Source organism: Rhipicephalus microplus, chromosome 7 (assembly GCF_043290135.1).
Source record: "Rhipicephalus microplus isolate Deutch F79 chromosome 7, USDA_Rmic, whole genome shotgun sequence".
NCBI lineage: Eukaryota > Metazoa > Arthropoda > Arachnida > Ixodida > Ixodidae > Rhipicephalus > Rhipicephalus microplus.
In genome coordinates this window covers 44,394,409-44,409,839 of record NC_134706.1, presented here as the reverse complement: position 1 = coordinate 44,409,839, position 15,431 = coordinate 44,394,409, and the positions used below count along the sequence as shown (strand labels likewise).

The window sequence follows — 15,431 nt, the reverse complement described above, 5'->3', positions numbered from 1 at the left end:
TCTGATACGTAAAAAGCAAGGAAATAGGTTTAAAAAAATAGGCAAGGAAATAGGTTTAAAAAGCAAGGAAGCAAGGTTTAAATATTAACATTCATTGTAGCTAGCAGGTGAGCTCTTTGAACATTTTAGAAGTTCTGCGCGCAAGTATAGTTCCATGTTTGCTCCAGTGCCATGAAGACACAAAATTTTATATTTTCAGCAAACACTCGGCGCAGTTGGAATTTACAGCGCCGCAATCGGATTAGCTACAAGTGAGTACTGATTATTGGTAATACGCTTTTTTTCGGCTTAAAGCGTGTCTGAGCACACTTTAAAGAAGGCCGGCGCGGAAGGCGCAGCACAGTCACAGCGAAAGCTAGAAGAGCGGCCTTTTAGAGCCTTTTCTAAACACTCATTTGGTAACTGCTGCAAGCACACTTGCTTGATGACCTCTACAACATTCATAATAAAATATTTAGGATAGTAGGCTGGCATTCGCTATGCTATTTTCCGTCATTTTTCTCAGAAGCGTAGTATTCTCTAAACTATTGCGAGGAATTTTGTGCCAATCGTTCATGCAGTGGCTGACGACGATGATGAATCATGCCTGAGTGTGTATGCGCCACAGTAAATAGCTGAGCAAAAACAAGCTTTTGTAATGAGTTGGAGCATTGGACGACCCACTCGTTACGCTATTATGGTTTAGGGACGACTGCTTGTTCTTTCGCTGTTTTAAAACACTTTACAAGTCGTATTGACGCGATTGATTTCCCGACATCAAGCCTGCCTAAGGCAAATTTGCCAACCGATCTCAAGCACCGGTGTGGCTCAGTGGTAGAATACTGGGCTGGCATTCAGTGGGCCCGGGTTCGAGACCGACAGTGTCATGAATGCTAGATTTTTTCCCCTTTTTTGTGCGCGATGTGGTTACAGACACCTGTGGCGGTGGCGGCGGCGAAAAACTATGGTGCTAGTGAGACCCGAGTTGTGATATTATAACAGCTCTCGCTGTAAAACAAATCTGCTCCGTACCTAGGCTAGTGACGAAAGTTTGTGCGATTCATGAAACAGATCAAGGTTGCAAGTGGGCTGTGCGGCCGTTTTCTGAGTACATCAAGCTTTGTGTGAGAGTCAATATGTAATGAAGCAACGCAAATCGCATTGCTTGCATTACATTTTACTATTGCGAGGAAAATACGCATTTTTCAGGCTGAGAGGCACTAGTATGTAGTGTGCAATTAAGCGAAATAGCAACATAGGAAAATCAGAGGAGTGGTTTATCATGGGAACGTCACGTGACCTCTCGGATCGAAGGCGCGGAAGGAGCGTTGGTTGCGAACGGCAGCCAAGGCATATGAGGAGAATGTTCGTGGTAAAGTTCACACCCTTTTAACATAATAGGAGCAGAAGAATCGAGCTCTGTCTTGTTTCTACCAATGAACGAATTTTTAAAGGTTGTCTCCACAAAATACTATATAAGCAAGTGATTGTCTTTAAATACGATCTAATGATTTCAGATTCTCCAGGGTCAAATAAATATTGATAAAACCATGTACATACGGGAACCTGGTAGAATTAGCAGAAAAATAAACCATAGTGCAGCCATTGGAACATATGTCACCCGCACAAACTTCTTTCGGTATTCGTTTTTCCCCAATGTTATCGAAAACTGAAATGCGCTACCTGCACATATTGGTGAGTGCACGTATGCAAGGGCTTTTGAATATTTGCTTGACAACTATATGTTACCTAAAAATCGTTGGATGATGTGCTGATGTTTTGCTTTCCTTTTGTCATGCCAATGTTGATGATTTTTTTTGGCAATACTTGAGTGTTTTTATATACCAATTATTACATTTATGTACTCCCTCCCTGTAATACCCACAAATGTGGGTTAACAGTATGCTCCAATAAATAAATAAATAAATAAAAAATTACAAAAAAAGCGGGAGGGGAAAGAGTAGAGAGGGAATTTTCACTGTAACACGCAGCCCAACTGATACGATAGTTAATTCTGGCAAGAAAAACAGACGACAATGCTTTTTGTTTACACGTGAGTGTGTTAATCATGATACCAACAGAATTGAAATCAAGTGGTGTTTGGAAAAAATGTTTAACAATTTCGAGTACTTCGTACTCAACTATGGGAGAGAACTGAGCCGTCCCACTAACAGCTTACTATGAACCAAACGCCAACTTACTTCCTCTGGGGCTGAACCGCAGAAAGGGCCGAAGTGCAGAAACTAACGGTTGAATGAGGACTGTAGTGTGGCCCCTTCTAAGGAAAAGTATTGAAGACGCCTTTCTCACGTGTTTCAGATGTATATTTTTTTAAGGTAAGAAACGCTGTACACCAAATGTTTGCGCCCAGTGATCCTTCATATAATTCTGTCATTCTGTGAAGCGAGTATGAGGGTATCGTAATCACAAAAAAAAATATTGCTGAAGAAATGCAAGCCGTGTGTTGGTGTTGTATTCTTTTCCTTTCTGTGTTCTCGCCGTGCATGGGTCTGTCCTCCTTACTGAAGCAAGATATTGGGTATCTCAAAAATGTGCTATATGTATATATATACAGTGCATACAATGTTCATTTTTCACCAACAACTATTACGTCTTATATATATATATATATATATATATATATATATATATATATATATATATATATATATATATATATATATACATATATATATATATATATATATGAAAGTAGATGCGCTTTCACATAACAAATGTTTATTGTGCTGACGTTCCGACGGGAACCCCGTCTTTTTCAAGGCATAACAATACTTACACATGTTCCGTGTCTTCTTAAAGCCTGTCGAGACAGGAGGGAAGGGGTCAAAAGAAAAATAAAAAAACAGAAAGAAAAGAGAGAGAGAGAGAAAAAAGAAGAAGAAACAGCGAAACGGGAGGAGAAACATTAAATAAAGTATAGAAAATCTAGGAGAAGAAGCAAGACCGACACGGCGTAATTAGAAAGGGGCAGCATCTCAACAGAGTAGGGCAGCGGTACATGAGCAATGTCATCATTGTCAACAATACCTCCCCCGCACACTCTCTTCCCCAAGTGGGCAGTGTGCCACCGTTCTTGTATTTTACCTTTCCGTGTAATCTGCTGGCGGCTCGTTCCTCTTTGAAATTTAAGACAAGTTAAGGGGGAGAGCTTAAGCGCTTCGAGTGCGTGCTGGTGGCGTCAGGAGGAATGAAAAAGCCGGTGATTGAGGCGCCGCCATCGATATTTATTATATGCAACAGCTCCTTGTCAGTGAAGGAACAGAATGTGCGTCAAAAATTAAAGAAGAAAAAAGAACAGGAAGGGGGGGGGGGACTGTACGACATCTGGGACAGTCACCACACAGTTGCGGCTCACTGGGAAGACATGCGCGCAAGTATGAAAAAGTTAACGAAACCACCTAGCTGTCTGCTCCTTGTCAGTGAAGGAACAGAATGTGCGTTAAAACTTAAAGAAGAAAAAAAAAGGAAAAGAAAAAGGGGTGGGATCGTACGACATCCGGGATCACTTATCTGTGCGTTCCGGGTGTGCTTGATGAGGCAAATCATTTCTATGCTGTCAGATGCATAGGCTAAAAGCTTTGTTAGCGGGTAATATTATTGTCGTAATGAAACCGGACTGGTTAGAGAGAAGCGTTTGCGTCTTTTGGCGGTCGTAACGCTGACAGAGTGCCTGGGTGTTCATTTATTCCGTATTTTACCGTGTTAAATTTGTAGATAAAATAAGATTCCCGTTGTTCCCGTTGTCTGATTGTTTGAAAGTTGTTTTCTAGTACTGTAATCCTGATGTCATCAAAGCTGTGGTCTTTTATAGTGCAGTGTTTTGAAAGTGGAAGGCTTGGCAGAGATCGCACATGTGCCCGATGGTTGTTGAATCTAATTCTAAACGGAGTGTCTGTCTGGCCCACGTATTGCTTTTACATACCCCACATTTCAGGAGGTATGTGATGTTGTCTGAGTCACAGTCTAGTGTACCTTTTATCCTGTGCTTAAAATCCGAATGGGTGCTTTTTGCCACTGTCGTTGTCTGCATGTGTTTGCATACCTTGCATCTGCTTTTTGCATGTGTTTGCATACCTTGCATCTGCAAGGTATGCAAAAACATGCAGACAACGACAGTGGCGAAAAGCACCCATTCGGATTTTAAGCACAGGATAAAAGGTGCACTAGACTGTGACTTCAACAATATCACATACCTCCTGAAATGTGCGGTATGTAGAAGCAATACGTAGGCCAGACAGACACTCCGTTTAGAATTAGATTCAACAACCATCGGGCACATGTACAATCTCTGCCAGGCCTTCCACTTTCAAAACACTGCACTATAAAAGACCACAGCTTTGATGACATCAGGATTACACTACTAGAAAACAACTTTCAAACAATCAGACAACGGGAACAACGGGAATCTTATTTTGTCTACAAATTTAATACGATAAAATACGGAATAAATGAACACCCAGGCAATCTGTCAGCGTTACGACCGCTAAAAGACGCAAACGCTTCTCTTTAACCAGTCCGGTTTTATTACGACAATAATATTACCCGCTAACAAAGCTTTTAGCCTATGCATCTTACAACATAGAAATGATTTGCCTCAACAAGCACAGCCGGAACGCACAGATAAGTGATCCCGGATGTCGTACGATCCCCCCCTCTTTTTCTTTTCCTTTTTTTCTTCTTTAAGTTTTAACGCACATTCTGTTTCTTCACTGACAAGGAGCTGACAGCTAGGAGGTTTCGTTAACTTTATCATACTTGCGCGCATGTCTTCCCAGTGAGCCGCAACTGTGTGGTGACTGTCCCAGATGTCGTACAGTCCCCCCCCCCCCCCCCCCCCCGCCTGTTCTTTTTTTCTTCTTTAATTTTTAACACACATTCTGTTCCTTCACTGACAAGGAGCCGTTGCATATAATGAATATTGATGGCGGCGCCTCAATCACCGGCTTTTTCATTCCTCCTGACGCCACCAGCACGCACTCGAAGCGCTTAAGCTCTCCCCATTAACTTGTCTTAAATTTCAAAGAGGAACGAGCCGCCAGCAGATTACACGGAAAGGTAAAATACAAGAACGGTGGCACACTGCCCACTTGTTGGAAGAGAAGGTGCGGGGGAGATATTGTTGACAATGAGACGTCCCCACTACGCCACCGATCGCCAAAGAGAGGGAAGAACACTCAACCCTTTTTTCTATCCGGTTCCCTCTTGGCTACGTGTCTCAATCACTTTCCACATACAGGGATTCGTGCTGGGGCCGGGAAGTAAGAGACGCTACGACCTGTTTCTGTTTACCAATTCATTTAATTTAATACTAACTGCAAACATCGTATACCCGCATACATCAACCCCTACACAAAATTATAACACATGATTTAAACACTCGCGACATTCGACACAAGATACATAAGGGAAATAACTTTGACAATAAAATGGTGCGGCGATACAAAGTAGACACATCACGACACAAATGGTAAAGTCATTAATGAATAAAACCCCGCAATGTCTCAACACGCCATCTCCCTTTCCGTAAATCTAATCTAAATAAGAGGCATAAAGGCCGTCTCACGAATGGTCCGTCTTGTCAGTCTTCATCGTCTTCGTCGTCTTCGTTGTCCCTCTCGGCGATTTCCATCTTAATCTTCTTTCATAACGTCCCGCAATCACTCGCTTCCTCGTTTCTCATCTCTAACTTTCATTCCTCGTTATATCATCTCTGCCTCAGTAATAATCTCATCGATTCTCATTGCTATCTCTTGGCACTGTTATCTTCCTTTTCCATTCCGTCTTTCTACCATCTCAATCTCAACGCTCCGTCTCTCTCCGACTCTTCACATCGTATCCCGGGCTCCCAAGCTCGTCTCGTAGTCCCCTTTTTGTAGGACCCGACTCCGCCCTACCGGGGCACCAAACCTGTCCACCACTTCACGCGGCATATCTTTTCTTCTCCGTCCAAGTGTATCCTCTTCGGCGGCCGCCCCCGCGGCCTACAACAGTAGAAAACCCTCTCCCAAACAAAGCCGAGCAAGTAACGAGGTACAAACTCAAGCCTCAGGGAGAGTGATGGGCTAGCCGTCCGAAGACACCTTAAATACGGGCGAACAATGGCCCCGATGCTTCCGGTACTTGGTGAGCCGATGTCTAGACCAAGTCTCAACGTTTTCATGCAGCTCGGTGTCTCCCGCCTAATTCTCCGCAGCCGCCGCTTCTTCGTCGTTCACCGCCGCGGGCGGCCATCCGCGCAGAATGCAGTAATAAGCCCTGGAGCCACGGAGGTTTACGGAAAGGCATACTGGACCTTGCAAAGGCACTTGCCGCAAAGGTCGCATTCCCCGAACCAACAAAAGGTGCTCGGCTGCTCCCCCATGCCACAGATCTGAAGGGTGTGGGCCGATTATCTCCATCGTACATTGTCAGACTGTCGGTAGACGACAAGGCGCCACCCGGTCCTCATGTTTGCGCGGGGGAGCCCGCGAGGATAGTAGAAATAATCCTTCTGGTACTTAACTCCGGAATGCCCTTTATGCGTGGGTTTGAGAAACGAGCGCACACATCTCGAAAGAAGCGCGGTTCAGTCCGTGTTTGCGGGGACGTCACAACAATGATGACATTGCTCATCTACCTCTGCCCTACTCTGTTGAGATGCTGCCCCTTTCTAATTAGGCCGTGTCGGTCTTGCTTCTTCTCCTAGATTTTCTATACTTTATTTAATGTTTCTCCTCTCGTTTCGCTGTTTCTTCTTCTTATTTTCTCTCTCTGTCTTTTCTTTCTCTTTTTTTATTTTTCTTTTGACCCCTTCTCTCCTGTCTCGACAGGCTATAAGAACACACGGAACATGTGTAAGTATTGTTAAGCCTTGAAAAAGGCGGGGTTCCCGTCGAAACGTCGGCACAATAAACAGTTGTTATGTGAAAGCGCATCTACTTTCATATTTAAAACCTTGCGGAAACCGAAGTTATTCTTCTGCATATATTGATTGATTGATTTGTAGGGTTTAACGTCCCAAAACCACCATATGATTATGAGAGACGCCGTAGTGGAGGGCTCCGGAAATTTCGACCACTTGGGGTTCTTTAACGTGCGCCCAAATCTGAGCACACGGGCCTACAACATTTCCGCCTCCATCGGAAATGCAGCCGCCGCAGCTGGGATTCGATCCCGCGATCTGCGGGTCAGCAGCCGTGTTCTTCTGCATGCCCCGCCGCGGTGGTCTAGTGGCTAAGGTACTCGGCTGCTGACCCGCAGGGCGTGGGGTCGAATCCCGGCCTCGGCGGCTGCATTTCCGATGTAGGTGGAAATGTTGTAGGCCCGTGTGCTCAGATTTGGGTGCACGTTAAAGAACCCCAGGTGGTCGAAATTTCCGGAGCCCTCCACTACGGCGTCTCTCATAATCATATGGTGGTTTTGGGACGTTAAACATTACATATCAATCAATCAAATCGAGTTCTTCTGCATATAAGCCTTATATATATATATATATATATATATATATATATATATATATATAATTTATATATACCTAAAATCCTAACATGTCAGCAGTGCTCAGAACTGGTACATCACACCCGCACACAATGACAAACTGTGGAATACAGCGTGAGTACGATCGCCTAATACAACCCGAACTATGAGCATTCTCTCTGCACTTCACTGTGCTAACTTTGGATTTTTCAATACTTTCAGTGCTGTCGGTCCCACTATTATATTCCAACATTGCGATCGGCGTGGCGGGAACGATATACACAGCTTTGGTAAGTATTGAAATCATGTAAGCATGGACAAACAGCGTCAGACCTTATATGCTCAAACTCAGTGGCGCAAATCGCGCATTCGATTATTGTAACTGCTTGGAATTAGGCACTTTATCACCTCGATGTATCTTAGATCGCTTTTGGTCGTTTTAAATAGTAATGGTTTTTAAATTGAGAATGCGAATAAATTCACCTGGCATCAACTTCTTTTACAACGATGAGCTTTTTCATACAGTGAAACATATACCCCTCTTGCAGTGAAACGTGTTATGGGACCACAAGAAGGGTGGATTCTAGCGCCGCAGTTGTCCACTGCCCCCACTGGTGTCAGTTATCACTATCGCACTGAAATAAAAAAACGTAAATAAATAAATAAATAAATTGAAGAGATACAATGATAGTCGAAGCGCGGCACTCTTCGCGGCAGCACAGTATTCTACTATGCAACCAGGTCTGCGCTTAAAACTCTTGCAAACAGGCTCTATGCAGGCGAGGGAAAAATACGATAACATGTTCAATAGTGCCTTTGAAAACAATAATGTAGCTACCAGGCGTCACATAATGAGAATCGAGTAGCGAGTGGGTCATTAAATACTTTCAACCCATTACAGCAGGCTCAGCCATAACTTTCGAACGTTATCATCACCTACATCTTCAACAAAGCCCAATGAATGCCTAATATGTTTGTTGCTGGTAGCACACTTCTTTAAACACTGATGAACAATGGCATAGCGAGTGCTTCCCTCATCACATGAAAATTTATTATGATTTATGACCTATTATCACTAGGTGCCATTCAAGCTCACGTGCAGTAGTTGCCACAAGAGTGATGAAAAAAAAAATCTACTGAGGCTATACTCTTCCACCTTCACCTGTGATTGTACTGTGCGTCGCACGCAAACCTGCAGGTTTCTTTTTTTCTTTTTTAAAGTGGTAACTTTTGAATTAATACCAGTGTTACCGTCTATGTGTACGTCCAGCGCTGAGACCGAAAATGAATGTAACTTAGGGTTAATAATAGCTGAGTTATCGTCCATACCACACGAGTAATTGTGAAAGAATTGATTTATAGGTAAAAGAAAGCATGCATTTCAATCTTCAGGTCATTTTTATGCCATATATAAACTGCGTTGTATAAAAATGCCGATACTGGCTCAGTTTAGCCGGCATTCATCACGACTTCACGCCACCATCTTGCCGCCTGTGCATATGAGTGTCCGTTAAGGGCGAACATATTCAATTTTGCGAATGCTGGTTAGGCCTGCATGATTGTCAGTATTGGATGAAATCGGTTCATCGTAGGGTTGATCTGCATTATTGCATATTAGTAAATAACGAATAACAACTTTAAAGCAGAGTTTGGTCTTTCCAAGCAGGCGGGCAGACATGGCCAGGATCCCTGGACACCTGCTTGACCTGCTTGCAGTGCAATCTCTCGCAGGCCACGATAGCAGCCTGCCGTAACTTCATGGCAAAAGCAGAGACCTATTTGAACAGTCTGGCAAGGTCACACTGTCGCACTAAACCGCATGACTTTCCAACGTGTTTAAGATCCATGAGTTTTTACGGGAGGTCACTTGTCCTGGAAAATCACGCGCTTCGTAGTGTAGTACTGCAACTTTACCAAAAGGTACCAATGAGTCTCTGCTATAGTGTGTGACCCGGAGTCACTTTCGATAACCAGCTGTTTTCAAGAGATGTGATTTCGCTCACCGATTTCCCATTCAGTTATGGCAGGCTGGCGTTGCTGCCACCGAGAGATGGCGCCACTATCAGATGTCGCCAATTTTTTGTAGTGTCAAATTGCCATAACCAGTGTTAGAATGTGTGTATATTCTGTATTTTTCGCAGCTTACCCGCTGTGCTAAGCACCTCATGCTAACGGTAAATAGCGTTGTTGCACCGCATACGTCCAGTGGACATCTCTAGCTTGAAATTTAGAAAATTACTGAAAGTCACACAGTTTTTATCGGTAGAAGGTTCGTGATCGACTCAACACATTCGGCTATTAGAAAATATTTGCGAAGTGAGAACGAATAGAAGGTACTCACAACACGAGGAATTGCTTCGTCGTTATCTGTATTTGGAATTCACAACGAAATATTGAGTGCTTCTCCAAAAATATAATTGGTTGCTGAAACAACCATAGTCAGCGACAAAAGCAAAACAGCGAAACACGTTCTCAATAAGCGCTACAACTACGTAATTACTTGTCTTCAACGCATGCAAGTGTGGTATTTTAGCGAATGCGAATCAGTTTCATTGATTCAGAGAAGCAATAGGCTGGGTAGGAATGAAGACTGACTATATTCATATTCCCTTTTTACAAGAAATGATAACCTCGTGTATAAATGCGTAATACCTTCTTTCGTATACCACCAACAAATATGGACTGTTAATTAGAGTACGCATTTATTGAAATCATTTTTTGCGTCTTTTAGCACCTTTAATTGCATGAACTCTCATTCATATTTAAGTCAAATAATTTGTGAAACCTTCGCGTGTGTTATCGTTTCCCACTGCACCTCTATCAATTGGCATTCACTAGTGCTTGACGAAGGAAGCCTGATTACAGCTCTCTTAAATATAAGCCCATGAAAGTAACTCTTACAATAGCAACTGTCACAGAGATGATAGTTGTTCATCAATTAGCGGGAATATGTAATTAGGCATTGTCAAGAGTGACCCGCAGGTCAAGGGATCGAGTCCCGGCTGCAGCGGCTGCATTTCCGACGGAGGCGGAAATGTTGTAGGCCCGTGTGCTCACAGTTGGGTGCACGTTAAAGAACCCCAGGTGGTCGCAATTTTCGGAGACCTCCACCACGGCGTCTCTCATAACCATATGGTGGTTTTGCGACGGTAAAGCCCACATATATATCAATTTGTCAACAGTGACCCGTGAAAATTAATGAGCTTAAATAGCAGTGGTTACATGAGGATGAAATACTAGTGGCTGTGGGCATATTTTGTACACTACTTAGACCACGATGCCTGCAACTATAACTATATTAGGAGGAAGAAGACGACGAAGCTGTTGCTGCTTGGCTAAGTAGCTCTGTCTGCATTTATCGTTATTTTTGTTTATATTACGGCTCAGCTCTGCTCAAGATGTCAGACGACTCGAAAAGGTACCTGCCGTATCGGCGACAGACGGGTGCTGCGCAGCCCGCCGCGTCGAAAGGTGCTAGAAGAAACGAAACAAGCATCAGGGAGAGCACCGCCATGACCTCCCAAGGTGTGACACCAGGTCAGAAGCCCCAGCTGGTTTGCGCAAGCATACCTGACTGCGTTGAATCAGAGGATGAATCAACTGTCGTCGGGGACCACAACGGGGCGAACCTCACAGATCTAGGCATGAACGAGGGTGGTTTCCGCCTTGTGCGACATCGGAAAAACAGGACAGTGGGCATTCCTGTGGTAATTGCTCCAACATCCGAAGGAGCTAACTTGATGTCACACAGGTCCCGTTATTCGGGAGGCGATCGCCGGGCTAATTCCAAGGGCCGAAGTACCGGCCCCCCGAACCGCACAACGAAAGCGTGGACAATTTAGAAGTGGTCCTTTTTGGCGCGCCAGCGGATGCCGGCTGTGGCCCAAAGAACAAGTCAGAGCCGAGAGCTGATAAACAAACAAAATTATATTCTCAATAATAGCAGATCCAAAACAATACACACGTATGCACACTCCACAATAGTTGAGTACTATATGTCACCAATGAAACGACGTACTACACAGTAAAATCAGCCACGCTCGAAACAACAGACACAGACAACAATACGCACTACAATGCAGTCGCATGCATTGAACAACCAAGACACTTAAAGACTAAAGAGATAGAAAACCTATTCAGTCCAAAGTTCTTGGAACAAAAGTCTAGATGATACTCTTCCGAGAATCACTCACTCAAAGTCCAGCGTTGTTGTCGTTCCGCGGCCCCCGAAGTTTCTCTTCCAGGAAACCTCACGTCTTCTATAGGCCACTCTCCAAGCTTCAAACTTCTTCGCCGGAAACACGTCGGCTTCACACACGCAGCTGTTGCCACGCGTCTTCGCTCGATAGCGGTAGACACACGCTCTTGCCTGTAGCTCGAGCCTTCACCCCTCAGGTGGAAATCCTCTTCTTCTTCTGCTTTGTCTCTATGGACAAAGCCTTCGCCGACTAGACGGCAGAATACCCTACGCGCTCTGGCGCTAACTTCCGTCTTATCCTCCGAAGTTTCTCTTCCAGAAAACCTCACGTCTTCTCCTGCTTTGCCCCTACGGACAAAATCTTCGCCGACTACACGGTGGGATACTCTACGCGCTCTGACGCTAACTTCCGTCTTCTCCTGATCTTTCGTCTCGGCTGCTTGTTTAAATACCTTCTGCGCGAGATTCCAGAAAGTTCTCATCATTTCGTCGGCCCGATGCGCAGCGAAGGCTGAGGGAAAGGTCGAGACGATACGAGGGCCGTCCCCGACGGATGACTCAACCCGGCGTCTCCACGCCCCTTTCCATCTAGAAAATTCGAGTGCTTGCTCGGCCGCTGTTGTGGGGTGAGGAGGTTCGTCGGCGAGCCTACGCTTCCGAGAGGGAAGAGGGAGCGGGCCCGGGAGCTTGTTTTCTTCTTTTTTTTCTTTTGACCTCGCGGCATCACTCCGGCGTTTCGTCGCGACAATTTGGCGGCGCGCCCGTTTTTGAGCGCTCGTTCTGTGACACTTGAGGCAAGTGAATCCTATTAACCTATACTCGGAAATTGAAACGATTCTCAGTGGAGCCCCTGTTAAGAGCCATTTCACAGCACAGGGAGCCCTGCTCTTGGATATAGAGACAGATCACCAAGCTAATAAGCTTCTAGAGACCAATGCTATCTGCGGCCTTGCTATATTTGCCCGTGTACCACACAGCTACATGAAAAATACATGCATTATAAAAGGGGTCCCAAGATGGCACTCGGACGAAGAGCTGTTAACCTACTTGAGACCTCAGGGAGTATACCACGCAAGAAGAATCATACGATGGGTCCAAACCTCATCCTCCGAGTGGGAATCAAGGCGCACTGACTCTGTGGTTCTCACATTTGCTCCCAATTCGGAACGTCCAGAGAAGATCAACCTTGGCTTCACCAGACACGAGCTGGTATACTACGTGGAGACACCGCCACGCTGTTTTAAATGTCAGCGTTTTGGACATGTTGGTAAGAACTGTCGTGGGGAACAAAGGTGTAAGCGCTGTGGGCGGCCCCATGACTTTAAGACGTGTACAAGTAAAGAAAAACTTGTGTGTGCAAACTGCCGATGTCCAGCACGAACAGCTGCGCAGTGAAGAAATAAGACGTTTGTCATCGGCCCGAAGACTGGACTGTGAACGAACCATCACTTACAAAGAAGACGTCCGGTGCGCCACAACATGGCGGTTTGGATAACGAGTACACAGGAAATTTTCCGTGCCTAAATCCGACAAGAGCTGGTACTGAGTCAACGCAAGTGCTGAACGCTGGTGAAAAATGTATCAAGAAAAAGTCCGCCAAGCGCACCTACGCTGATGCACTGAGCCCACCTCAAGTACCATCTGGAAGCAAACAGCAAGAAAACATCGAGCACGTTATTCACGCTCTGTTCACCGCACTACGTTCACACGTCGCTAAGATGCTTGTGAGTTGAACGAAGGACATGTTGGAAGCAGTCCTGGCTCTAAAGTCAGTGTTACTTTGCTCTGCTTCCACATACACACAGTAGAATAATGGCTATGTCTCGCCCACCTGGTCTGATTCGTCCTTCAAAAGTGCCCTTAATAATGCAATGGAACTGCGCCGGTCTTCTAAAACGTCTGTGCGAACTCTACCTTTTCCTGCGCGACATTCTAATATTGATTCTAGCCATCTCCGAAGCCGGTCTACCGAATGCAAGGACGCTCCCAGGGTACACCCGACACGGCAACCCGAGCATAACGTCGTTTGCAAATGGAAGCGTAATGATATACATAAGGCGGGAAATACCTCACGTCGCCTTACCAGTGCAAGACCTCTGTTCTAACTCACTGGAAGTCGCTGCTGTGCAAGTGTGCCTAGGAAAACGAAAACTGAGTGTGGTATCGGTGTACATAAGCCCATGAAAAAAGGTCTCCTTGGAAACTTTCCGAAAGGACCTTTGCACTCGTTGTCCCGCTCGTCGAATAATCTGTGGTGATTTTATTGCGCACCATCCATTCTGGGGAGATAAGAGTGTAGATTTTCGAGTAATGAACTTCTAGCAGCTGCGGATGCTGCCGACTTATGTGTGGCGAATGATGGCAAACCCACATTATTCAGGCCACCTGATTCAAGGAGTGCAATAGACCTTGTACTTCACACCACGTACCTTCTGGTATCATCGACCACGGCTCCAGACAGGATGGGCGGTGACCATTTCCCCATCTTCACCAATATCCTGGGATTTTGAACTGCTGGTTGACAATTCTGCAGTGTAACACGATGGGACACCTACAGAGAAGCGTTGAACAAATCCACTGGTGAGCTGTTCGCAGATATGTTGCAAAGCAAGTGAGCAGCAACTTCGTTGCTAAAACTGCCCGACCATTTTCCTGCTCCTGACTTAAAATTGAAGAACCTCTGCGCTGCACGTAGACGAGGGGGGCGGATCACCGTCGAGAGCAGTCGCACCTCACTTCGGCTCCGCCAATTTTCGGCCCTCGCGTCGGTCCTTTCGACCCTATCCGGATAATTTCTTCACGGGTGGCTGGAGCACATTGTCTGGATTTCTTCGACACCCACTTTATTGCGAAACTCGCCCGGGGTGGCCCGGGAGAGCTTTCGAAAGCCTTCGACCACGCCGTGCACCGACCTAGGCCTCTTAGGCCTAGCTCGAGTGCGGCCGCCTGCACATCAGCTGACAGACGGAGCGACCGCCCGGCCGCCCGCCGCTGCCTCGTCGCCCATCTCCTAGCTGTCCACCGCTATGGAGTATATTGTCGAAGGACAGGACGTGTCCCCCGAGGAACTCTCGGACGAATCCTGGCAGTCGCCAGGCCTCCGCGCCCAAGAGCAACGCCGCGCAGCCTTGCGCCTTGCCACCGCCGCAACTAAGCCCACCACCACGCCGGCTTCTCTGCCCTCGTCGAAGCGGGTAAATACATCGCCTCCGCAGCACCGCCGCCGCGCTCCGCTCCCTCGTCTCCCGGCGGACACGATTCACATCGTCGGCCGCCCAAAAAGCCCCGTAGAACTCACCAAGCTACAGCCTTGGCACTTGTACACCGCCTTGCTGCAAGCAGCGTTCCTGCAAGACCTCCCGCCCGCATCTCGCGACACGGTGCGGATCCACCCCGTCAACAACACTTTTACGCTCAGCGTCGCGGACTCGGCTCGTGCACAAGCATACCTCCGCATCACCTCCCTCACGGTTTCCGGCAACACTTTCACCGTCCACCTTTACGCCCCACCGCCAGACGATGCCCTCAGGGGCATACTGTACCACGCCTTCGACGACTTCACGGACCAAGCCATCCTTGAAGACCTTCAGGCAAGCAATCCTACCCTCTCTGTTGTGGGCGGCCGCCGCATGGGCAAGGCCCCTCACATCTTGGTCACCCTCATGGAGCCGAAACTACCGCGGTGGATCTTCTACCACGGTGTCCAGCTTCGCCTCCTTCCGTTCCGCAACAAGGTGGAAGCCTGCTACAATTGCCGCTCGACCGGCCACCGGACCGA

At 46.3% G+C, this 15,431-nt stretch overlaps 1 protein-coding gene across 3 annotated transcripts in view; it reads left to right on the top strand.

Annotated features, from left to right (window-relative positions):
- The window catches only part of LOC119179230 (putative sodium-dependent multivitamin transporter), a 103,350-nt gene that overhangs the window by 36,125 nt on the left and 51,794 nt on the right, over positions 1–15,431 (top strand). For all 3 annotated transcript variants that reach the window (XM_075869097.1, XM_075869098.1, XM_075869096.1), the window contains exons 5-6: positions 200–251; positions 7,678–7,745. In XM_075869097.1, the coding sequence (XP_075725212.1) occupies positions 200–251; positions 7,678–7,745 (120 nt within the window). The remainder of the gene's footprint in view (positions 1–199; positions 252–7,677; positions 7,746–15,431) is intronic.